This window comes from Megascapheus bottae, chromosome 30 (genome assembly GCF_031878675.1).
Source record: "Megascapheus bottae isolate mThoBot1 chromosome 30, mThoBot2.hap1, whole genome shotgun sequence".
Taxonomy (NCBI): Eukaryota; Metazoa; Chordata; class Mammalia; order Rodentia; family Geomyidae; genus Megascapheus; species Megascapheus bottae.
In genome coordinates this window covers 1,005,809-1,031,564 of record NC_143538.1, presented here as the reverse complement: position 1 = coordinate 1,031,564, position 25,756 = coordinate 1,005,809, and the positions used below count along the sequence as shown (strand labels likewise).

The 25,756-nt window shown below is 43.1% G+C and overlaps 1 protein-coding gene across 3 annotated transcripts in view; it reads left to right on the top strand.

The window, feature by feature from the left end:
• The window catches only part of Nrg4 (neuregulin 4), a 54,438-nt gene extending 29,310 nt beyond the window's left edge, over positions 1–25,128 (top strand). Inside the window, exons 1-5 of one of the 3 annotated variants that reach the window (XM_090321330.1) lie at positions 4,635–4,678; positions 5,389–5,452; positions 7,432–7,525; positions 22,649–22,795; positions 24,189–25,128. In XM_090321330.1, coding sequence (XP_090177456.1) covers positions 5,443–5,452; positions 7,432–7,525; positions 22,649–22,795; positions 24,189–24,384 — 447 coding nt within the window. In that variant the 5' untranslated portion in view covers positions 4,635–4,678; positions 5,389–5,442 and the 3' untranslated portion in view covers positions 24,385–25,128. Of the gene's footprint in view, positions 1–4,634; positions 4,679–5,388; positions 5,453–7,431; positions 7,526–22,648; positions 22,796–24,188 lie in introns of those variants that run through there. The other 2 variants (XM_090321329.1, XR_016533151.1) reach the window with 2 other exon arrangements.
• Positions 25,129–25,756: the final 628 nt, after the last annotated feature.

Sequence of the window (25,756 nt, the reverse complement as noted above, 5' to 3'; positions counted from 1 at the left end):
TAAATCCAATATATCAGATAACAAAGTCATCACCAGATTTGTCTTATTGGCTATGGTTTGAATGATAACTACTCCAGTGGGCATAAAGCATAATTCACTTGGTTTGTATATACATTACCCTGATAGTTCTCTTCCTTGTTTAATTTTTAACAATTTTTAATGATTGTTGTTGTTTTTTTTCTCAAAGTACATTTTATTTTTATTTTATTTTATTTTTTTGCCAGTCCTGGGCTTGAGCTCAGGGCCTGAGCACTGTCCTTGGACTTTCTCAAGGCTAGAGCTCTACCACTTGAGCCTCAGCACCACTTCTGGCTTTTTTCTATGTATGTGGTACCGAGGAATCGAACCCGGGTCTTCGTGCATGCTAGGCAAGCACTTTAACCACTAGGCCAAACTCCTGGCCCCTCTAAGTACATTTTAGATACTCCTCCCTTTTACTCTTTTTTTTTTTTTTTTTTTTGTGGTTATGGCCTGGGCGTTGTCCCTGAGCTCTTCAGCTCAAGGCTACTGCCCTACCCCTTGAGCCACAGGTCCACATCCGGGTTTCTGGTGGTTAATTGGAGATAAGTTTCTCACAGATTTTAGTGTCCTAGCTGGCTTTGAACCACGATCCTCAGATCTCATCCTCCTGAGTAGCTAGGATTACAGGCATGAGCCACCACACTGGTCTTTTATCTTAATTCTTATTGCTTTATTTTATTTTCATGATCTTTGACTTTTGGGGGAAGGGAGATCGCCAAGTGATGGGGTTTGAACTCAGGCCTTTTTTTTTTTTTTGGCCCCCTTCTCTTTCTGGCCACCACTTGGTTGGGCTCCGCTTGCTTGCTTGCTTTCGCTCTGTGTCGCCGTCGCAGTCTTGTCTCTGCCACTTCCGGCTTGGTTGTGTCTCGTCTCTGCCACTTCCGGCTTGGTTGTGTATGTGGGATACCGAGGAATCGAACCCGGGTCTTTGTGCATGCTAGGCAAGCACTTTAACCGCTAGGCCAAACTCCCGGGCCCCTGAACTCAGGCCTTTTTGTACTTAATATGGAAGATGGCAGGGGCAGGAGTTTGGCCTAATGGTAGAGTGCTCACCTAGCATGCACAAAACCCTGGGTTCAATTCCTTGGTACCGCTTGCACAGATAAAGCCAGAAGTAGTGTTGTGGCTCAAGTGGTAGAGAGCTAGCCTTGAGAAAGCTTAAGGACCGTGCCCAGGCCTTAGTTCAAGCCCCAGGATTGGCAAGAAAAAAAAAATTGGAGGTGGCAATCTCATGGACTTTCCTGCCTGAGCTGGTTTTGAACATTGTTCCTCAGATCTCAGCCTCCTGAGTAGCTAGGATGACAGGTGTGAGCCATGAGCACCTGGCAGTAATTAAGAAGATACTTTTTTTTCACAGTTTAAGCATTATCCTTGTTTCCTATTTGTATGTATATTCATATAGTGACACAAGTATTTATGAGATTAAGTCAGATCATATGAAATTAAATCCTTCCTCTAAGTACCAAGAGGGCTTATGTAAAAGTTACTTTATCAGTCAGCCTTCCATTACTGTGGCAGGATACCTGAGGAAATGGATTTAAAGGAAGAAATGTTCATTTGGACTCACAGTTTCAATGAATGGGACGTTTGGTTCCCTTACTTTGGGGCCTGTGGCAGGACCGAATATCATGTCAAAGTGCACAGCAGAGCAAAGCTGTTTATGTTATGATGGCTTGGAGTCTCAATATCTTCTTCAAGAGCTTGCCTAACATTCTCCTACAGAGCTCTACCTCTACCTCTGTTATCTTCCATTCCTGCTGTCATCTGGACACAAAATCTTTCACTGCAGGAGCCTTTGAGGGACATTCAAGATTCAAATCATATCAGAAAGTTGGCCTAAAAGGTTTTTGTAATCGCTTGCTTTTAGATCATTTCCCAATCTAGCAAGAGACTGTTCATTCTTTAAGGATAGCTGCTTAATAAATGTTTATTGATAGATGATTGTAAAAATGAATCAGAGTGAAATGTCAGCTTGAAAAATGTATTATCCACTTTAGAATCACATATATGGTGATGAATGCCTGAAATCCAGCACTAAAGATACTGAGGTAGCAGAATCACAAATACGTCCAGGCTGAGCCACGCAGAACGTTTGAGGCGAGCTTAGACCTCATAGAAATTCTCTGTCTCAAAAAAAAAAGAAAAGGGCCAGGAGTTGGGCCTAGTGGTAGAGTGCTTGCCTAGCATACATGAAGACCTACATTTGATTCCTCAGTACCACATACACAGAAAAAAGCTGGAAGTGGTGCTGAGGCTCAAGTGGTAGAGTGCTAGCCTTGAGAAAGTCCAAGGACAGTGCTCAGGCCCTGAGCTCAAGCCCAGGACTGGCAAAAAAAAAAAAAAAAAAAAAAAAAAAAAACAAAGAAAAAGAAGAAGAAGAAAATTGACCAGGTACCAGTGTCTCACGTCTGCAATCATAGCTACTCAAGGGGCTGAGATCTGAGGATCAAGGTTTGAATCCAGCCTAGGCAGGAAAGTCCTTGAGACTCTTAACTCCAGTTAATCACAGAAAAAGCCAGAAGTGGGGCTGTGGCTAAAATTGTAGAGCACTAACTTGAGCAAAAAAAAAAAAAAAAAAAAAAAAGTTAAGGGATTAGCACTTAGGCTCAGGGTTCAAGCTCCAAGACTGGGGAAAAAAAATCATTTGGCTCCATGATTTATTTATTTGTGTGTGTGTGCCAGTGTGCTAGTGCTGGGGCTTGAATTCAGGCCCTGAGCTGTGTCCCTAAGCTTCTTTATCTCAAGGCTAGTACTCTACCACTTGAGGCACAGTTTCACTTCTGGCTTTTTGGGTAGTTAAGAGGAGAGAAGAGAACTATTTCCCTGCCTCAGTTGTCTTCAAACTACAATCCTTAGATCTCAGTCTTCTGAGTAGCTAGGATTATAAAAATGAGCCATTAGCACCCAGCAGGGATTTATTTTTATTGTACAAAAATACTGAGTGCAAAATTTATGTCTCACAATAAATCTGAATTACAATAGGAATGACTTCACAGATTATTCCCGTATAAGATGTAATGATCATTCCTGTATTAGTAGATAGCATAGTAGTTAAAATGAAACAATAAGCTGGCACCATTGGCTCATGTCTGTAATCCTAGCTGCTAAGGAGCTTGAGATCTGAAGGTCATGATTTGCAGGCAGCCTAGACAAGACAGTCTGTGAGCAAAAGCCTTGAGCAAAAGGAACCCAATACCAGAGTTCAAGCCTCAGGCCTGCCCCTCCTCCCCCCCAAAAAGAGAAAGGAAACAATAAACGGTGCTTAATTTTTATACACACACGCTTTAGCATTCAGTTACTATACCTATATTAAGTAGAACAATGAAACCTGTTGAAATTGTCTTTGGAGGGGCCAGGAGCGGAGCCTAGTGGTAGAATGCTCACCTAGCATGCACAAAGCCCTGGGTACCACATACTCAGAAAAAGCCAGAAGTGAAGCTGTGGCTCAAGTGCTAGCCTTGAACAAAAGAAGCTCAGAGACAGTGGTCAGGCCCTAAGTTCAAGCCCCAGGACTGGCAAAAAGAAAAAGTAGGAGAGAGTAGTAAAGGGTATGAATTTGGTCCAAGAATAGAATGCACATCTATAAGAATACAGGTGAAATCCTTTGTACCCTCTGTCTCCTTTGTGTAGAATAAAAGGAATCCTTTCTGTGTTTTACATGCATCAGTCATGTCTGAATGAGGGCTTTAGGAAAGATAACCATTTTCAGTGCCTGGCCTGCTTTTGATCATTACAGGATGAAGCCCCCTTCATGCATTTCGTTTTAACAAAATTATAGAGTCAGTTGGTATTTCCAATATGAATATAAAACTTAGCTTTCTCTCATGTGAACAAGCCACAGCTTTGTAGGCAGTTATAGTGCCATAAGGTCAATAATAATTTCTTTTCACATTGGACACTGTTGTAAGTTCCAGAGAGCCAGTACTTTCTTGCCTTGTAAATTCTTTAAGCCATGATAGGTTATTTTTTTCAACACCCTTCTGGTCCTTCGTTTAGAGCCACAGGCTTTTTCTCCACAAACTTTCGCAAGCCTCCAGTTATGCAGGTATGGAGAGATAAGGAGTGTCAAGAATGAGGTTGATTTCATAACTTCAAAACTTGGATAGTGATTTGGAGGTGCAGCTTGGTACAAATCCCTTTTCTAAGTCAGTTCAGCTTTGTGCACAGCCCGGAAGCTGGGGGGCCAGCTCTGACTTCTGTACCCCTCTTGCTGCCTCCACGTCGCCCACACTTGGCCAGACCAATCCGATTTTTTGACAAGTTATAAAAATGCGAGTCACAGCTGCTGTAGATGGCACTATTCAAACACTTTTGAAATGCTGCACGTCTAACGCCATTGTTTGTATGACTAAGGTTCTCTTTCATTGAGGTAAGCCAAGTATGCTTGGAGATTAAAAACAAAAAAAAAAGCAACTCAGAAGGAGCCAGTGATTATTTCTGATCAAATAATTTTAATGTGTATGTGTGCTCTCCCGATCTCCGCCCTCCCTTGCTCCTTCTCTTCCTCCCCCCCGCCCCCACCCCCTCTCTCCTGTCCATAGTGCAATACTTTTGTTGATGAGAAGTGGTAGGTTGATTTCTGTCACAGTGTTTGTGCTTAGCTCAGTAGATACTCTGTGGCCTTTACAAAGTGGAATTGAGAACGCTTAGCCCCATTGTAAGTATGAAGGCTTCACCTTTTCCAATATATATGTTTAATGTCTTTGTTTTCAGGAGAAGCAGAAAACTTTACACTTGAGCACCTCCCAGTCGCTACTTTGCTTTACCAGATGCCAGATTTTTTTTTTAAAAAAGGTGTGTCTTGATTTATGAATGTAATATGTAATTGAAACTTAAAAAGTGTTCTTGTCATGTTGCCGCTTGAGCCTTTTATATAGTATGTCTGACCATGTTCAATAAAGTGAAAGCAAAGTTACAGGTTCTTCTTAAGAAGTCAGATAACTATTTGGCTTCATGAGAAAGGGAGAAGTCAATTGAGGTCATGGAATTTCTTTATTGCCTCACATCTTTCTTATATAATCTCATAGAATACACTCCTACATTAAATGTTTATTAAAAGCAAGTTTTCTCAGGTTTTTCTATAGAAAGGCTTAAGCGTATATTATTTAGGCAATGTTTGCATTTAGTACACTTGTGCTTTTGACTTCATCTTTTAACTATCAAAAAATAGATGCTGTGGGTTTGTCACTCACATATGGGTGTCTTTTTTATTTTCCTTTTTTTTTTTTAGCATTTAGGAATATTGCTGTTAGAGTATTTGGTATTTTACAGGCTTGAGCCACCAGCACCAGGCTTGAATATTGATATTTTATAATGCCCTCAAATATAATGATTTTCCCTAAATTAATAATTTTAAAACTATTTTAGGTGCTGTTTTCAACTTAATCTTTTGACCAAGAATGAAACTATTTAAAAATTAAGATGTCAACAGGTAATTTCTTGTAAGTTCATACTTTTGTCCGTGTATGTCATTTAGCAGTAGATCAACAAAATGTACATTAACATTAGGCTACATTGTTCCTATCCAAAATCATTCCAAACATGAACTAGTTTGGTTTTGAAGACCTTTCTTTATAAAATAAAACTTTTGTACTTACCTATTGTATTGGTTTTTGCACACTGGCAAATGCTAGCTTATTCTATATCTGAAACCAGCTTCTTGAATATTAAGCAAATGAATAGTTAGGAGATAGTAATTTAGGTCAGGTGAGGCTTTTTTTTTTTTGGTGCCGATCAAACACCACATATTAAAATGCATCTGATTAAAGAATATGTTCAATAGTTCAACTTTGAAAACCATATGTGATGACTTACTTTTGTAATATTAATTGGGATTTTATTTGTTAGTCAAAATAGTCCTGAAATTTAATTAAACATTTTTACTATAAAGAAGCATGATTTGGGGTAAAAATGAAAAATTAGTTTGAGCTGGTTTACTTCTAATTTTTAACCACTTAAGTCTTTTGTACTTCTGTTTTCATTTTATGTTTTTGTACTTTCAAGGTATAATGTAATGTCAAAACAGGTTTTTCTCAATTCTAAAGCAAAAAGAAAGTTTTAAAATTTCAGAATCTGATCATGGAGATATCAGGGGCTCATAGCAATTCTATCTAAACATATATTAATACATTAGTGGTAAAAATCATTGAACATTTTTAATAAAATTAGTATTTTTAATGCTAAATAGGAATGATACCAATTTTGTCTTCATGAAAGATAATTCTAGGTTTGTTTTAAAGAGAGAAACAACCAGTAATTCACACGTCATGTGATTTTACAATAAGCAATATAATTTAAGAAAAAAGATAAAGTTCTTAGCAATTTTGTAATTGGAAATAACACACTAACTCAATGAGTTTGTTCTTTCTTGCAATGTTTTGGTAACCAGGAGTGAAAGGAAAAGTTTTTTTGGTGGTTTTGTTTTTGTTTTTTCAATGGGATGTGGCGGTGAGTCCGGAAAGAAGGAGCTGTGTCCAGAGAGAAAGGGAAATAGATGAAGGAAAATATAGAGAAGGTCAAAGATAAAGAAGAAAGCAAAGATGGAGGAAGAAGGAGAGAGAAAGGAGACCAGGGAAAAGTAGAGGTTTATTTTCTTAATATTCTTGAAAGTTTTTTTCTTTTTAATTTTTTTATTATTATAAAGGTAATGTGTAGAGAGGATTATGGAAGTTTTGGCCAACATTAAGCAAAAACGCTGGTTTTCAGTTTGGTTTTAGGTATGTCTCAACCTCAGATTCCCATGCAATTCAGAACTTAATGAGATAATAGTATCTCTTTGGTGTTTGACATTGTCATATTTGGGGGGGGGGTTGTTTGTGGGGCTTGAACTCTGGGCCTGGGCCTTGTCCCTGAGCTCTTCAGCTCAAGGCTCTACCACTTGATCCTCAGATCTCAGCCTTCTGCATAGCCACGGGCACCTGGCTCCTATGTCTTTAATAAACTTACTTTATATATATTTAAAATTAATTTTGGAAACCAGCATCTATTTCAATGATCTAAATAGCTTGCTCACATCCATTTCAGAATGTATTTGAGACCTAATGGGAAAAATAAGCATCTAAATACAAATCTTAGCAAAGTTTAGTATTGCAGATTATCTGTACTAAATGAGGAAAGTCCTACTGATACTAAGAGCCTAACCCATCACTTCGTTTTCATAGAGTATAAAGATTTCTTATTTCTGCTGTGTAGCTTCTAAATCGATTATAGAATGGATTTGTTTATTCTCTCAAAGAAATAGACATCTTTGCCTAATGAAACAAGGAATAAGATTCTTTTCGTAAGAAAAAAAGCTTCATTCTACTTTTTACAGTGGCTACGAAATCTGAGATTGGCAGTTCCCAGGTCCTGGTTTGCGTTGGAAAGTCGTTAACTTTCCTCTCTCTGTTTCCCATGCTGGGTGTGTTTTAGATCACGAAGAACCCTGTGGTCCCGAGCACAGGTCCTTTTGCCTGAATGGGGGGATTTGTTATGTGATTCCTACTGTTGCCAGCCCATTTTGTAGGTGAGTGTAATGGAGGATGGGGGCGGGGGAGAAGGTGCTTTCCTTTCCTATCCCTTGCCAGCTTCTTGAAGCGGCATCACAGTCCAACCAGTATACAACGGAGAAGCGCGACCTCTGTCCTTCAGAACCTCTTTGGATAGGGTAATGTTGTGTTTTTAAGGCAAAACCAAGTAGCATGTAAAAAAAATCTCATTCATCAAGGCCTTCATTTAAAAAAATCGACTTGGGTAGGTTTCAGCCTAGAGTATTCTTTATTTTATTTATTTATTTATTTTTGTCGATTGTGGGGCTTGAATTCTGGGCCTGGGCGCTGTCCCTGAGCTGTCCAGCTCAAGGCTACCACCCTACCCCTGGAGCCACAGCGCCACTCCCAGTTTTCTAGTGGTTTCTAGACTAATTTTTAAAATAACCTGTGTTAGGACGGGTCTAGACAGCTCATGCCTATAATCCTGGTTACTCAGGAGGCTGAGATCTGAGGATCCCAATTTGAATCCAGCCCAGGCAGGAAATTCTGTGAGACTCTTATCTCCAGTGAATCACCAGAAGACCGGAAGTGGTGCTGTAACTTAACGTGGAAGAGTACTAGCCTTGAGCAAAAAAGAGCACAGGGACAGCCTCTAGGCCCTGAGTTCAATCCTCCAAGAACAACAACAAAAAGAAGGGAGGGAGGGAAAGGGGAAGGGAAATAAGAAATTATAAGTGACTTTCCAGTGGTCCTACCACCAGGGAAAAGATGGCACTGGCCTTTAGACTTGATGATCTAAGGCACTTGAGAGGCTGAGACAGGAAGATTCTGAGTTCAAAGCCAGCCTTCTCTCAAAACCCAAGGAACCGTCCAACCAAAAGAGAATGGTCCACACTTATACCTTCCCAAGTTTGCTCGACCTTACAAGGTCTTCATTCTGAATTCTTTCAAGGGGTAATGGTGTGAGACATTTACGAAAGGAAACTAGAATGCTTATTAGAAGAGTTGCATTTCATGCTTCGGAGGCACTAACACTTTATGTTTTGACCTTGGTGGGAGCTACATGGGCAAAGACTATGTTTTCTCCATGTAACTGCCATCTTTGTTAAAAAAAAAAAAAAAATCAGTCAACTAAATGCATGTGTATGTGCCAATATATATGTTTGTCTTTTTTGCCATCACTGAACAATGTGATTGAAATCAGGTGGTATAAATCCTTAACTGTATTTGTCAGCTCATTGGGGACTAGCTTATTTATTTATTTATCAGTCCTGGGGCTTGAACTTAGGGCCTGGGCACTGTCTCTGAGCTTCTTTTGCTTCATGCATACTGGGTGAACTATTAGGCCACACTCTCAGCCCTCCTTTTTTTTTTTTTAATACATAGTAGTTATTGCCTAACATAATTTCAAATGCATTTTAACTTCATTGTACAAATTTAGGTTTGTTGTTCTGTTCTAAGTTTACAATTTTCCCATTGGGTTTTTTCCTCTTTATCTTGTTTGTCTCTGTGGGGGGGGGGTGGTCTTATCTTTTTACATCTACTTTCATTACATGATGGTAAGAATACTTGGTCCGTCAAGCTGCCTTCACTGAATAAGTTGGAAGAAAGAAGTGAATGCTGGATTTTGGAGACTCATTGGCACAAATGCATTGGTCATTCCAAAAAGTCACCTGGCACTGGTGGCTCATACCTGTTATCCTAGCTATTCAGGAGGCTGAGATCTGAGGAGATGGAGGTTGCAGCCAGATCAGACTGACAAGTCCATAAGGTTATCTCCAGTTAACCAACAAAAAGCTAGGCTGGAAGCATGGCTTAGTTGGTAGAGCACCAGCCCGAGCAAAGAGCTGAGCGGGCACAAGCTCCTGAGTTCAGAAAAAAAAAATCGCCGGTGAAAGAGAATGACACCATTGCTGCTAATCTCCTGCCAGGCTATGGCTGGATCTCTAGTTGCTCATGGCAGGGCCTCACGTGAGTGGGGTTGCCCGCTGTGCCCTGGGCCCAGGACCCCTGGCAGAAAGTGGGAGTGGAGCTGGATGAAACATGAGGGCCACAGAGTGGTAGGGAAAGGAAGGGGTGGAGTAGCCAAGGGCACCGGGAATCTGACTGCAGATATACTTTAAATTGTGTATTATTTTCTATTTAAAATTTTCTTTTTTTGGCTGGTTGTGGGGCTTAAACTCTGGGCCTGGGCACTGTCCTTGAGCTTTTTTTGCTCAAGGCTAGCACTGTATCACTTGAGCCACAATGCCACTCCCAGCTTTTTCTGTGTATGTGATACTGTGTATGTGATACATGCTTGCTAGATAAGCACTCTACCACTAAGCCACAATCTCAACCCTAAGCTAATATTTTTAAGCTAAGTACTTGGTATTAACTCTTCAGTGTTTGCTGAGATTTGTGCCTGGTTCAGAGTATTAAATGATCTAATTGCATGAAAGCAGAATGCGGGTTCTTTAATAATTGGTGCAAGGTTGTATGAAAGTCAGATCAACCTTCCTTTTTTTTTTTTTTTTTTTTACCAGTCCTGGGCTTAAGCTCAGGGCCAGAGGACTGTCCTTGGATTTTTCTCAAGGCTAGAACTCTACCACTTGAGCCTTAGCACCACTTCTGGCTTTTCCTAAGTATTTGGTACCAAGGAATCGAACCCGGGTCTTCATGCATGCTAGGCAAGCACTCTACTACGAGGCCAAACTCCCAGCCCCTAGATCAAGCTTCTTATAATTCTGTATTTCCTTACTATTTGTTATGTGGGTTTTTCCTCTTTTAGCTGTTTATTGTCTACAAGAATAGAATGTGACTCTAAAATATTCAGTCTTATCACTTTTATTTTATTTTGTCAGTCATGGAGCTTGAACTCTGGGCCTGGGCACTGTCCCTGTGTTCTTCAGCTCAAGGCTACCATCCTACCCCTTAAGCCACAGCACCACTTCTGGTTTTCTGGTGGTTAATTGGATTTAAGAGTCTCATGGTCTTTAGTGCCTGGGCTGGCTTTGAACCCCCTTCCTCAAATTTCAGCCTCCTGAGTAGCTAGGATTACAGGCATAAGCCACAACACCCAGCTTGAGATTTTCTTTATGGCTTCTTATGTGATTAATTTTGATCACTGTCCCAAATGCATTTCTAAAAGAGCAATTGATTGTTAACAGTGCCAATTGATTGTTAACAGTGCCAATTAAGGCACATAGGAAGAACTGCTCAAATAGTCTGTGTTTTTTTTCAATTTTTCTACATTTTTTAATGCTTCTGTCATTTACTAAGTATGTAAAATCTTCAGGTCTGATTGTTGATTTCCTGTTTCTCCTTAAAGTTCTGTCAGTGCTTTATGTATTTTGGAGCTGTGTAATTACACGTATTCAAGTTTAAACAGCTTATCACCTCTTACATTTAACTGACCTTTTTATTATTACACAACATTCTTTAGTGCTAAAACAATGCCCTACCTTTCTGCAGTTGATCTTTCTCATTTGCACTTACCTGTGGTCAATCACATTAAAGAGGAAATTGCAGTCATGCTTCCTGAGTTTTCAGTGGCACAGGGTTCTGAAGCATAGTAAAATCCTGCCTTCTGCTCCCACAGCCTCTGTCCCTGTGTTCTGCATTTCCCAGGCACCCCTGCTGCTCAGCCATTTGCCACCTGGCAGCCATCCCAGGGCCATCAGAGTCACTGTCGTGGTCTCCCAGGGTTCTAGTAACCATCGCCCATGCCCTTCACCTAGTAATAGCCCCCAAAGCAAAATGCATGTACAACTGCCAAAGAAAAAGCTGTTGAGGAAACTTTTTTTTTTTTTTTGCCAGTTTTGTGCATGCCAGGCAAGCACTTTACCACTAGGCCACATTCCTGGCCCTTAAGGAAACTTTTTTCTTTTTGTCAGTCCTGGGGCCTGAACTCAGGGCCGAGGCACTGTTCTTGGGCTTTCTCAAGGCTCATGCTGCACCACTTCCAGCTTTTTCTGTGTATGTGGTACTGAGGAATCGAACCCAGGGCTTTGTACATGCTAGGTAAGCACTCTACCTCTAGGCCACACTCCCAGCCCCATTAAGGAAACTTTTTAAGAGGTTAAAAACACATTTGGAAATTTGGAGAAGGCAAAAGATGATCACATTCAAATAACTTTTGGGACAATGTATTACTGTTTTATTTGATCCTTAGCTGTTATTATTTTCCTGTCATCCTAACTTATAGATTCAACTTTGTCATGGGTAGATTATGTATTGGAAGAACATAAAACAGAGGTTTTGATAGTGTTTATAGTTTCTGGCCTCTAATGGGGTCATGAAACCTAGCCCCTAATGATTAAACATATCTATTGAATTGTATATGGCCCTAAAATCTGTCAATATTAAATACAGACCTACTAGCTTCCTTTTGATTACGGCTTTTACACGCTCTCGTTCTCGTTCTCTCTCTCTCTCTCTCTCTCTCTTTTCTTCTTCTTCTTCTTCTCCTCCTCCTCTTCCTCCTCCTCCTCCTCTTCTCTTTCCTTCTCTTTCTTCCCTCTCTTTCTCTTTCTTCTCTCTCTTTCTCTCTTTGCCAGTCCTGGGGCTTGAACTCAGGGCTTGGGCACTGTCCCTGAGCTTCTTTTGTTCAAAGCTAGCTCTCTAAACACTTGAGCCACAGCTCCACCTCTGGCCTTTTCTGTGGATTTGGTGCTGAGGAATAGAACCCAGGTCTTCATGCATGCTAGACAAGCACTCTACCACTAAGCCACCTTCCCAGCCCCATGGCTTCTCTTTCTGTCGGTTCAACCTGTCTGTGTCTCTGTATTCAAAGTATCTTTCTTGTAAACAGCATATAAACAAGTATTTTTAGTTCAACCTAGTCATCTGTCTTTTAATTAGAGGATGTAGTCCATCTGTATTTAGTGTAACCACCAATAAATCTAAGCTGAAGTCTACAATCTTGCTGCTCATTTTTGTTTTGTTTTGGTGCCAGTTCTGGGACTTGATCTGAGGGCTTGGGTACTGTCCCTGAGCTTTTTTATTCAAGATTAGAGCTTCATGTCCAGCTCCCAGTACATAATTAATTGGAGTCTCACAGACTTTCCTGCCCAGCTGTCTTTGAACCTTGGTCCTCAGATCTGAGCTTCCTGAGTAGCTAGGATGACAGATATGAGTCATTAGCAACTGGCTTTGCTGCTGTTTCTTAATTATCTCACCTCTTTTTCCTATTACTTCTTCTCTCCTGCACTTTTATCAGTTATTCCATATTTTCATTCCACTCCACTTTATTAAACCTTTCTGGTCATTTTTTGTGTGACCTAGACATTAGACTATATATTTTTGATATAGTCTATCTCTCTTCTGGTGTGAGAATTTCATACAAGTTTAAATCCATTTAACACTTAGTTTCAAACTGTTACATTTAGTGATCCAAATACTTGTAATTTCTGCAAGTTAAATAGCTGGTTTAACTTGCTCATCCTGCTGTGTTATAGCTGTCGCTTGTTTTCTGCACTCCTGTTTTCCTACAGATTTCCCTTACCCTGTCTGTCCCAACCCAGTTTTTGATTGTTTGACTCCCAAGTCTCTATTCTCCTCACTTTGAGAATTAGGCCCTCAGGAGCTTTTGAAGTTTTAGTTAGAAGTGAAGCTGTGGCTTAATTGGTAGAACTCTAGCCTTGAGCAAAATATCTCAGGCTTGGAAGCATGGCTTAGTTGGTAGAACACTAGCCAGTGAACAAAAGCATGAGACACCAAGTTCAAGTCCTGGTCTCCTGCACCCCCCAAAAAATAATAACTCAGGCAGCACCCAGGTTCTGAATTCAAGCTCCATGACTGGCAATGGAAAAAGAAGTTATTTGTAATTAGTACAAAGATGTTAACTGAACTGTTTCTCTTCTTAATTAGTGTTTTGCTTCTTCCATTAAGTTGCTGACACATCAAGTCTTCTGAAAAATCTCAAACTTTTGAAATGTATTAAGATATTCAAGTGAGAAGATTCCAGGGAGAGGAAGGTCATAAAAAAAAACACCTTACAAATACCATTAGGATAATTTCATTTGTTTTACACCTATCTCATCCTTTTTACAAAGAATCTCAACCAATATGTGTTAAATAGAAACGCCAAAAATAGAGGTAATCTTGGCCATCAGATAGAAATGTGTAATACTGATATTTATGGATCCTTATTATGCAATTCCCATAATGCATTTTGTTGGAAAGTTTTTTGAGGGGTGAACAAGACTCTTACGCGTTTCCCCCGGTCACAACCATTTCACATGATGGCCCACCAAAGCTAGAAGCAGACACTGTAGTAATAAAATAAGAGAAATCTAGTCCTCTCATTAGGTAAAGAAATGATCTAGCTGGGCACAGTGGCTCACACCTATTATAATAGCTACTCAGGGGGCTGAGATCTGAGGAGCCAAAGCCAGCCTGGGCTCTAAAGTCCATCAGATTCTTATCTCCAATGAACCACTAGAAAACCAGAGGAAGTGTGCTGTGGCTCAAGGGGTAGGACTGTAGCCTTGAACTGAAGAGCTCAGGGACAGTGCCCAAGCCCAGGGGTAGGGCGGTAGCCTTGAGCTGAAGAGCTCAGGGATAATGCCTAGGCCCAGAGTTCAAGTCCCACGACCGACAGAAAAAAAAAATGATGTAAGCGGTCAGTAGCTATTGTAAGATGAAGTGAACCATCCTTTCGGTTCCCCAGGCATTGAACAGCTCACTCTTGCCAGCGTAAGAGGTTTGTTTTCCTCTGTCTCAGGTAGTGAAGCATGCAGGATTTATTAAAGGCAAAGACAGCTTATTTTCTATGAAAAGTGAGCCTCCGACTCTTGTGGTTAAAAGCAAATTGCTGTCCTAGTCACGAATTGAGCTGTCTACTCAGGGAGCAATGGCACGATTGCCTCGCCTATCAAACCATGGCAGAAAGGGCTGTCACCCCCCCCCCCAGTCAGCACATGCCAACTCGGCTTACAGAAGTTAGCATCCCAGGCAGGTGGCATTTCATTGATTTATTAAAAAAGAGAGAGAGAGAGAACGGAAACTTAGTTTTTAGACCCCAAACTCTAGGAGCTCTGTATGTCAGATCTGCCAAATAATTCATTATGATGAATGAAAGGCAGAGAAAGATGGATTCCCTGACAGCCATACTGCACTTTAGTCTGTCTTCAGCCATCTTTAGGGGTGCAGACAGATTAAATAGGGAAAATTGGGGGGGCAGGGGTGGGAACAGGATGCTTAAGTGAAAACAGTCCCAGCTCTAAGAGAGTCTGGTTCACTGTCAGATTGCTCAGGTAAGGCATTATTAGAATAACCTTCCTCTTAGCTGAGCATAGATGGTTCATATCTGTAATCCTAGCTACTCAGGAAGCCGAGACTGAGGATTGCTGTTCAAAGCCAGTCCAGGTAGAAAAATCCCTGGGAGACTCTTATCTCCAATGAACCATTCAAAAACTGGAAGTGGCTCAAAGTGGTAGAGCATTAGCCTTGAGCAAAAAGCTCAGGGACAGCACCCAGGCTCTGGATTCAAGCCATACAACCAACTAACTAAATAATTTAAAAAAAAAAAATAACCTTCCTGCATTCCTCAGGAGAGGATGGCTCAGGACAAAGGACCAGGATACAGAGCGAGTGAGGAATCCGAAATGACCCACTGTTTCTCTGCCTCCAGTGAATGGACGGGGCCAGTCAGGAGTCCATGTTTCTCTTACATAACCAAAATAGACTTGCGTTAACATGAGCCAGGCATCCTCTTTCTCCGTAGATATGGCTAGGAAGCCAGTTTGTCATCAGAATGCTGTTTAGTGGCTATGGAGGAAAAAAGTAGGTGGTTTGGGTGTATCTCTATGCCTGGCCTGAAAGATTTATTTCCACTAGAGGAATAGTCTTGGGTGGGACAGAATGTGGCTGTCTCCAGTGTTGCCTTTCTGCTTCCTGTGCTCTTATGGCCTTACTGACTTTTGCCCCTGAGCCCTGCTGTCCCTGGCTTTCCTCGGAGACCAGCAGCTTGTCAGGTTAACTTGGTTTGGCTTGGTTTGTGTTGTATGTAAGTCCTGGACCTTAAATCTAGGGCCTGGGCACTTTCCCTGAACTTTTAGCTCAAAGCTAGCTCTCTACCATTTGAACCACAGCCCCACTCTTGGCTTTTTGCTGGCTCATTGCAGATAAGAGTTTCATGGACTCTCTACCCAGGCTGGCCGTTGGCCGTCCTCAGATCTCAGCCCCCTGAGTACCTCAGCTAGCATTCCAGGCGTGAACCACCAGTGGCCAGTCTTCTTATTTAAAGAAACCGTTCAGCTTTAAATTTATAATGCAATTTGAATGAAGTAGCCTTGTCTCCTTTTGTTCTAAGCATTAAGTACCTACTTAGTATGTTAAACAAAGATTAAATAAATGTATTCCATGCAGATCCTTACATCACTTATATTTTTATAAGTGTCCTCGAAGTCTTAGAGAAAGTGCAGAGGGTCCTTTCATGCTGGGGTGGGCGTCAGAGACCACTGCTCGCCTTTTCAGATAAGAATGTTAGGCTTGGGCAGAGATGGGCAATGCTAAGAGAAAGTACCAGAGAATGGCTGCCAGTAGGCCTGAGCAGAGTCTGCACACATGGGGGAGGGCGTGTGGCTGGGAGAGAGGCTGGTTGGCAGGCTCTGACTCTTGTCACCCCAAGAGCCTGCAAGCAGAGCCTGAGGCTCTGGAGATCATCTCCCAGGAGTAGGAGACCTGGGACTGATGCAGGGTCACATATCAGGGGCAGAATGGAGATCGAGTGCTGTGAATGAGTAAATTATATGATACATGATTTTTATGTTTTTTATTTTTATTTTTCTGCTTGCCCTAGAGATTGAACTCAGGGCCTGAGCACTGGCCCAGAGGTTTATTGTTCAAGGCTAGTGCTCTTACTTGAGCCACAGCTCCACTTCCAGCTTTTTTTTGGTAATTCATTGGAGATATGAGTCTCATGGGCTTTCCTGCCTGGGCTGGCTTCAAGCCATGATCCTCAGATCTCAGCCTCCTGAATTGTTAGGATGACTGGTGTGAGTCACTGGTGCCAGGCTCTAAAATGTCATCTTTTAGACAAGATTTTAATTTCAGCTATTTTACTCTTGGCAAACAATCTCTCAAAATGGCACCAAGATAAAAAATATTTGTAAATGTGCCCTCCAGTCCCGATAAATGTCATTTATACAATCCAAATGCAAAATCAGAGTCAGAATCTACTCAACTGGAGATGACAGTGTGGAGAGTTTTGCTGACATAAGCACAGCTGATGAGATTCCTGCCCCGGTAGTTATGTCACACTTTTTGCAACTGTTAAGATGTCAGCATTTCTATTAAAGACCTACAAGAATTTACTGTAATTTATAGTCTGGAATAAAGACATGCTATTGTTTATGAACTTCAACGGAGAACAGGAGCACAATAAGAAGAAAATACAGCACAAAGTTTAGATATTCAGTCATCATAGATTTTTGCTTAGTTTTTAAAAAATGATATATACAACTACCTAAAAATATTTCTAGGAATTTCAGAAAATTGGGAATTCATGTCTAAAATATAAAATATATAGATAATAAAATATATAGATATTTTATTTATTTATTTATTTTGCCAGTCCTTAGACTTGAGATCTGGGCCCAGGCACTGTGTTATCCATGAGCTGTTTTGCTCACGGCTAGTGTTCTACCACTTGAATCACAGCATCATTTCTGGCTTTTTGGGGTTTTTTATGTTTTTTTTTTTTTTATATGATTAATTGGAGATGAAAGTCTCAGTCTTTTCTGTGTGTCCTGGGTTGAAACCACAATCCTCATATCTGAGCCTCCTATGTAGCTAGGATTACAAGAATGGCACCCTGTTCTGTCTTCATAGATTTTTATGTATGTTGTATTACTTTATAGCCAATCAAATACTCTATGTATGTAATGTTTCTCATTTTACAGAGAATTCCAGAAATCTGAAAACTAGACGTTTAGTGTGCCAAAATTTGCATGATTAAGACAGAACTTGGGGGTGGAGATGTGGTCGCCATGTACAAGGCTTGGAGGCGCATGCGAAACCATTTTATTTTTTGGCATTATGCCTTTTTCTGTTCCTTTCCATCATTCCTAAACTTAGGCCAGAGCTAGTACTGAACCCATTGCATCATCCCACCATCCTGTCTGGCAGGTAGATGATTGCAAGAGGAAGTAATTTGCTTTAAGTCTTTGTTGGAATACCCTATGCCTGGCTTGCTTCTGTTGGGTGGGAACCAGTATCCTAATGACGCCATAAAGAGGAGACATTATGGGGCCAGGAGTGTAGCCTAGTGGTAGAGTGCTCGCCTATCATGCACAAAGCCCTGGGTTCGGTTCTTTGGTACTACATATACAGAAAAAGCCAGAAGTGGTGTTGTGGCTCGAGTGAGGAATCCGAAATGACCCACTGTTTCTCTGCCTCCAGTGAATGGACGGGGCCAGTCAGGAGTCCATGTTTCTCTTACATAACCAAAATAGACTTGCGTTAACATGAGCCAGGCATCCTCTTTCTCCGTAGATATGGCTAGGAAGCCAGTCCTGGGGCTTAAACTCAAGGCCTGGGTGCTGTCTCTGACCTTTTTCGATCAAGGCTAGCACTTCTATCACATGAGCCACAGCTCCATCTCCAGCCTTTTTGGTAGTGGAGATAAGAATCTCACAGATGGGCTGGGAGTTTGGCCTAGTGGTAGAGTGCTTGCCTAGCATGCACGAAGACCCGGGTTTGATTCCTTGGTACCACATACATAGAAAAAAGCCAGAAGTGGTGCTAAGGCTCAAGTGGTAGAGCTCTAGCCTTGAGAAAGTCCAAGGCTCAGGCCCTGAGCTCAAGCCCAGGACTGGCAAAAAAAAAAAAAAAAAAAAGAATCTCACAGACTTTCCTTTCCCAGCCTGGCTTCAAACCATGATCCTCAGATCTCAGCCTCCTCAGTAGCTAGGATGACAGATATGAACCACGGGTACCTGGTTTTGGCCTCTTTTTTAAGTTTTGCTGTAAACACAGTAAAATCAAGAGAGATTGAGCAGCTGAGCAGCTGTTCTGCTGAGAATACTAGCAGAGTTTTTAATTGGAGAAATCCTTCACAGACACATGGCTAAACAGAACAGCTGTTTTACACATCCCTTCCTGCTCTTCTCTTCCCTGCCCCAAACTGTTTTCTCTCTCCCTCTGTCTCTCTATCTCTTTTTTCCTCTCTCTCACTTCCTTTCTCTCAGCTCTCCTCTCTCCCCTCTCCCCTTTCTCCTCTCTCTCATTGTGGGGCTTGCACTCTAAGTCTGGCGCTGTCCCTGAGCTCTTCAGTTCAAGGCTACTGCCCTACCACTTGAGCCACAATGCCATTTCCTGTTTTCTAAGTGGATAATTGGAGATAAAGACTCTCATGGTCTTTAGTGTCCGGGCTGGGCTGGCTTTGAACATTGATCCTCAGAACTCAGTCTCCTGCCAAAATTGTTTTCTACCACCTGTAAAGGTGTTTGAAAAAAAATCAATCTGTTTTGATGTTTAATAAAGCATTTGGCACAGTGTCAAAAGTCAAAGCATTTAAAAAAAAAGGACTTTGCTCTAATCCATATCACAGAGGCATTGAGGATGGTTTCCTTCTAACTTGAAAGGCACAAAGTCTGATTTTTTTTTTCTTTTCCTTTTTATTATTTTGCCAGTCCTAGGACTTGAACTCAGGGTCTGGGCACTGTCCTTGAACTTTCTCACAGCTAGCCGCTGTACCACTTGAGCCATAGCACTATTTCCAGCTCTTTCTGTGTATATAATACCAAGGAATTGAACCCAGGGCTTTGTGCGTGCTAGGTGAACACTACCACTAGCCCACACTCCCAGCCCACAAAGGCAGAATTCTTAGCTAAAGAGGACCCAGGACCCGCTGATCTTAACCAACATGTCTTACGAAGCACTTGAGATTCTCTGTGATTAGGAAAAGTCACAGCATCCTGACACTTTTTTTTTTTTTTTGCCAGTCCTGGGCTTGAGCTCAGGGCCTGAGCACTGTCCTTGGACTTTCTCAAGGCTAGAGCTCTACCACTTGAGCCTCAGCACCACTTCCGGCTTTTTTCTATGTATGTGGTACCGAGGACTCGAACCCGGGTCTTCATGCATGCTAGGCAAGCACTTTAACCACTAGGCCAAACTCCCGGCCCCGCATCCTGGCACTTCTAAGTGTGAGGTTAGTGAAACTCAGGAAATACGTTCTGCATAATTGCTCTGTCCCCTAGGTCCAGTAAACCCGCAGGACAGTGACATCAGCACATGACAGCGTGGAGCGGCAGGGGGCGCCGGCATCCGGCACCCTGCAGTCAGCCATTTGCTAGATGATCACTCAGACTGGACCCTCATCACAGCAACTCAGTCTTTTCATTTTTTGTTGGCTGTGAAATTTGAACTCAGGGCCTGGGTGCTGACCCTGAGCTCTTTTGGCTCAAGGCTGGCCCTCTTCCACTTGAGCCACAACTCTACTTCTGGCTTTTTTTCTGGTTCACTGGAGATAAGAGTCTCAGGAACTTTCCAGCCCAGGCTGACTTTGAACTGCCATCCTCAACCTCCTGAGTAGCTGGGGTTACAGATGTGAGCCATAGTGCCCAACTCTGAGTTTAAGCCCCATTACTGACAAATAATAGTAGCTCTAATTTTCCATATGCATTTTAATCTATTCAGTGCAACAGAGTTACAGTGACTTGTTCCAGATCACACACCAGTGAGCAGGGGAAAGGGTCCAGAAACTCATTTTGTCCGGATCATAGCCCTTCTGTTTTCTTTCCAAACTGGGTTCTCTCATGCTTTGCTTAAAAGTCTCTAAGCTCTTCCCACTCTATTGGGTCTGCATGCCCCATGTACTACACACAGCTTTGGTGTTTAGAGTCTGGCCAGAAAACCGGGGTACAAATTGGATTGCAGACCCTGGGGTTTCTCAGCATCTGTATGTATTCCAGCATGAGCCCTCAGTGGCAGGAGGCATACATGATGTACTTTATTACTACTACATGCCATTATTCTTTGCTGCTGGCAGTCCATGCCCAGAGATGAGCACCAGTGACTCATATGTCTGTCAGCCTACCTACTCAGGAGGCTGAGCTCTGAGGATCACGGTTCAAAGCCAGCCAAAGCATGAAAGTCTATGAAACTCTCATCTCCAATGAACCACCAGAAAACCGGAAGTAGTGCTGAGGCTCAATGTGATAGAGCACTAGTCTTGAACTGAAGAGCTCAGGGACAGTGCCCAGGCCCAGAGTTCTAGCCCCATGACCTAACAAAACCCCAAAAGAAAATACTTAAAAAATGATGCCAAGAAATGACTCCATGAGAGTGACTGACATAGCAACAAAGCTGCTTGTTTGTGGAAAAGGCCACCAGAACTGTGTCCTGCCCTCTCCCTGCCCTGCCCTGTTTGCTGAAGTCGGGTGACTGGAGTGTGGCAGGGTCATGAGTGAACAAGCCACCCACGCACGATGTTTACTTACTCTGCCCAGTCCATGAAATTTAGAACTGACTGAGGGAAGCTCAGTGGTCTTCTTGAATAACAGCGTAATATTCCCTGGACTTGCTCTAAATTCTGATCTGACTAGTTAAACAGCAACGAGATGGGATTGGTTTTTTTTTCCCTTGACTTTGATTAACATCCCCATGAGTGTTTAACTTTTCCTGAGAAAGCATGTCTGCTGTGCCCAGACCCTTCGTGCCTGCTGTTTGTGGAAGACCTCACCTGTCCTCGGAGCTTCCATTCCCACCGCTCCTTCTCTCTTCCATCAGCTGCTTTGTCTTTTTCTCTACACTTGAATCGCCTAAGAAATCTAAATGACTTTATAGCTTTCTTTTATTTATTCAAATTTATATTTATGTATTTTTTATATGCTGGTACTGGGGCTTGAACTCAAGATGTGGGTACTATCCTTTAGCCTTTTCACTCAAGGGTACTGCTATACCACTTGAGCCATTCTTCCATGTCAGCATTTTGCTGGTTGATAAGTTTCATGGATTTTTCTGCTGGAGCTGGCTTTCAACCTCCATCCTCAGAGCTCAGCCTCCTGAGTAGCCAGAATGACAGGTGTGAGCCATTGACACTCAGCTTAGACATACTTTTGAAAAGTGAATTTTGAGCCTGGGTTCATTAAGTGGGAACGTGCCCTTTCCACTGGTGTGGTGGGGGTGGGGTGTGCACACAGGCGCATGCGCACACGCACACACTGTGGTACTGGGGACAGAATCTTGGGCCTTGTTTGTGCTAAGGCAAACATTCCACATTGAGCTATATCTTTAGCTTTGTCACAGCGTTCTTAAAAGTAAACAGCTGAAAAATGTTAGTTGTGATTTATCTTGTTATAACTAGGAAAAGCAAATGAAAAGGCAGGGAGCAGGAGGAACAAATGTTATGATTGCAGCAGCCTCTGAAGCCACGGTGTTGACGTGTGTGGAAGAAGCCTGAAGTCCGCTGGGCAGAACGTTTGGGAAACTTAGCACGTGCTGTGGGAGGCAGTGAATGAGGGATTGGCTATCTAACAGTGGGATTGAATTAAGCAGACACTAATTTTGAGAAAAATTTGCCTTTAGATGTACAGCTATCCCTCAGACCATCAAAAATCATTTTAGAGGAATTTGAGTCACGTATGTATTATTGTATCATTGGAAACTTGGAAGAGAAGCCTGGGTTTGCTGAGGGTGCCTGTAGTCTCAGCCACTCAGGAGGCTGAGGCAGGAGAATTTCTTGAGCCCCAGAGCTTCAGTAAGACACCCCCTCCCCTCAAAGCAAAAAAAGGAAGCCAATTGTTAGGAGTCACTCCTGAGGAGGCTGAGGTCTGAGGATCACAGTTCAAAGCCAGCTCAGGCAGGAAAGACTGTGAGACTCTGATCTCCAACGAACCAACAGAAAGCCAGAAGTGGTACTGTGCTAGCCTTGAGCAAAAGAGCTCAGGGACAGCAGCACCCAAGCCCTGAGTTCAAGCCCCACAACTGACACAAATACAAGAGGAAGAAGAGAAGAAATCTTGAAGAGGACTGAATGTGTTGTGGTTTCTCTAGAGCTGAAGACATTAAAGAATTAGAAAAGGCTGTGGGATTACCATTGCGTTAAAAATACAAAAAACAAAAATTAACCAGTGCGCTTGATGGGAAGTGTAGTCCTCTGGAGACCTGGTGCCGTCAGATTAGCCAGTGGAGCGCAGGCGCACACCTTACCTGGGGTTTTCTCTTTCCAGGTGTGTGGAGAATTACACTGGTGCACGCTGTGAAGAAGTTTTCCTCCCCAGCCTCAGTGTCCAGAGCAGAAGCAACGTGCCTGCAGGTGTGGTGGCCCTGGCTGTTCTGGTGACAGTTGCCTTTGCTGCCCTCTACTTCCTCTGCAGGTAACTGTAACAAGGGGCCAACCTGGGTCTCCAACACTCTTTTCACTTGTGGAGGTTCCTCCAGGCACTGCTTTTTATTTAGCAAGGTCTGGAATTCAGTTTTGTTATTTAGTTATTTAACTAGGAAGGCATCCTAATAGTATCTCAGGACTAAGACATGGTTCAAGTGCGAAGAGCCTGTCTAGCCAGCACCAGGCCCAGGTCAAACCCCAGAACTGAGCTAGGCACCAACGGCTCACACCTGTTACCCTAGCAACCCAGGAGGCAGAGATCAGGAGATGCAAGTGGGAAGCCCAGCCAGGGCAGGAAAGCCTGTGAGATTCCTATCTCTACTTAACCAGCCAAAAACCAGGTGGGAGGCCTGGATCAACTGGTAGAGCACCAACAATGAGCAAGAAAGCTAAGCTGAAAGCCCCTAGTTCAAGCCCCAGTACACACACACACACACACACACACACACACACACACACACACATATCTTTTGACCCTCGGTAACAGTAGTGCCATCTCTGAATGAGACCTAAATGGCATCCTGCTACTGCCAAAACCATTGCTAGAACCAACAGCGTTTCTGGAATAAAGGCCGAGGGGCATTTAGGAAAAACACAGGGCATTTTGTTCTGGCTGGGAGCATGGCCTTGTGGTAGAGTGCTTGCCTGGCACACTCGAAGCCCTGGGTTCGATTCCCAGGTACCACATACACAGAAAAAGCTGGAAGTGATGCTGTGGCTCAAGTGGTAAAGCTCTAGCCTTGAGAAAGCCCAAGGACAGTGCCCAGGCCCTGAGTTCAAACCTCCAAACTGGCAGAAGCAAAAAAAAGGTAGTTTTTCTGATGTAGTCACATAAATTATAACTTACATTATATTATAATCAGATGATGGTAAACTATCAAGTGAAAAGATCCAAAATTGTTTCCTTAATATAGCTCACAAAAAGAACCCCATGTCAAATAAGGATCCAAGAAGTAGTGGACACTAACGTCTTTTAAAAGCAGAGCCAGCTGTGAGACTAGTAGTTCATGCCTGTAATCCTAACTAATCAGGAGGCTGAGATCTGAGGATTGTGATTAGAGGCCAGCCCAGGCAGGACAATCTGCGAGACTCTGTAAGACTTCAGTTAACCAGCAAAAATCTGAAAGTGGAACTGTGGCTCAAGGGTTAGAGTGCTAGCCTTGAGCAGAAGGCTCGGGGACAGTGCCCAGGTCCTGAGTTCAAGTCCTAGGACTACACAAAGACAAAAACGTTTGACCTCCCCCAAGATAAGCCATGCCACCTCTCTTGGCCCCTTCAATGAAGGGTCACCATTTGTCGGGTGGGGGGCTCAGGTGATTTCCATTCATTATGGAAAGATGAGTCTCATTGTGTTCTGTGATGTTGTCTCTCTCTCCTGTCAGGAGGGGGCGCCCTCCCCAGTCCCCGTGGAACCCCTGTGAGGCCAGCCTGGTGGAGGCGGGCACCCCTGGCACCAGCCACTGTGAGTACCACCGAGGGGCCATGCCCCACATCGGGGGACATGGTGACATGGCCTTAGCTTGGGGTCCATTTGGACAAGGTTGTCTCTTAAGAATTTCTCCATGGATTTTTATATAAGAACTATTTTTCACAGGAAGGTAATTTTTTTTTTCTCTTGGTGCCAGTCCTGGGGCTTAAACTCGGGGCCTGGTCACTGTCCCTGAGCCTTTTTGGGCTCTACCATTTGAGCCAGAGCTCCACCTACAGCTTTTTTTTTTTTAAAGTAGTTAATTGGAGGTTGACTCTCACTCAGACTTTGCTGCCTGGGCTGGCTTTGAACCATGGTTCTCAGACCTCAGCTTCTTGAGTAGCTGGGAGGACAGGTGTGAGCCACTGTGCCGGGTTTATTTTACTTTTGCCCTAGTCCTGGAGGACACTGAGAGGACTCCAGTTTTGAAGCACATTCTCGCCTAGGTGGCAGTTCCTCCCTCTCCTGGCCTCCTGTAGGTGCAGGACTTGGAGAAAATGGATTGAGCTGTGCTGCCTCTTCACAGTTGTTTGGTTGTTGCCCTTTGGTGCCTGTTCATACTGGATATTGTCTCCTTCTAAGAGGGTGAACCACAAGGACCCTAATTGTGTGGACTGCTATTCTATTAACACGTAATTGATGTGGTAGAGTTTCCTGTGAATATGGTGTCAGACGCAAATCTTATGTCCTTAAGCTATGCACTGCTGTCTTGGAAGTTTTTAACTGGAGCTGTTTTGTTGTGTGGCAGCAGTGGAAGGCCCTGACTTCCTTTGTGAGCATGCACTTCTCATTTGGTCAGGAATCTTGCTGAAAGGACTGTCCTCTCCTCCTTTCCTCCTGAAATGCTTGGTCTTCCCGTGCAGGTTCTGTCTCATCATACGGAGATTTTTGTCCTAACATTAGAATCTATTTTATGACTTTTCTTGCTTTCATCTATGCCTTATAGTCCTCACTGTACAAACCTTTCAACTCACTGCTCAGTGTTTTTTTTTTTTGGGTGGGTCCTGGGGCTTGAACTCAAAGCTACCGCCCTGCCCATGGGCCAAGCCCCACTTGCTGTTTTCTAGAGGTTAATTTGGAGACAAGAGTCTCAGGTTCTTTCGTGCCCGGGCTGGCTTTGAACCTTGGTCCTCAGATCTCAGCCTCCCGCCCAAACCCTTCTTGCCCCAGGCATCCCCGGACCCTCCCCTTCCACAGGCTGTGCTGCCTGTGACCCTCACTCGCTCCTGAGGCTCGGGACTGACTCCAGTCCGGGAAGGGAGCCACCAGGAAGCTGGAAGCGGAGCGGGCTCGGGTGGCAGGGCGCTAGCCTTGAGCGCTCAGGCTCGTGTTGTATTGTCTCCCTGTCCTGCTCAGCCGCCTGTGCTGAACCGAGGACAAAACCCTGTCTTTGCCAGCACTGAAGGACCACAGCTCAGCGCTCCGATCCGGGGACCACGGGACCCCGGGGCCGCCCCCGGGGAGGAGCGAGCCGCGGTGGCC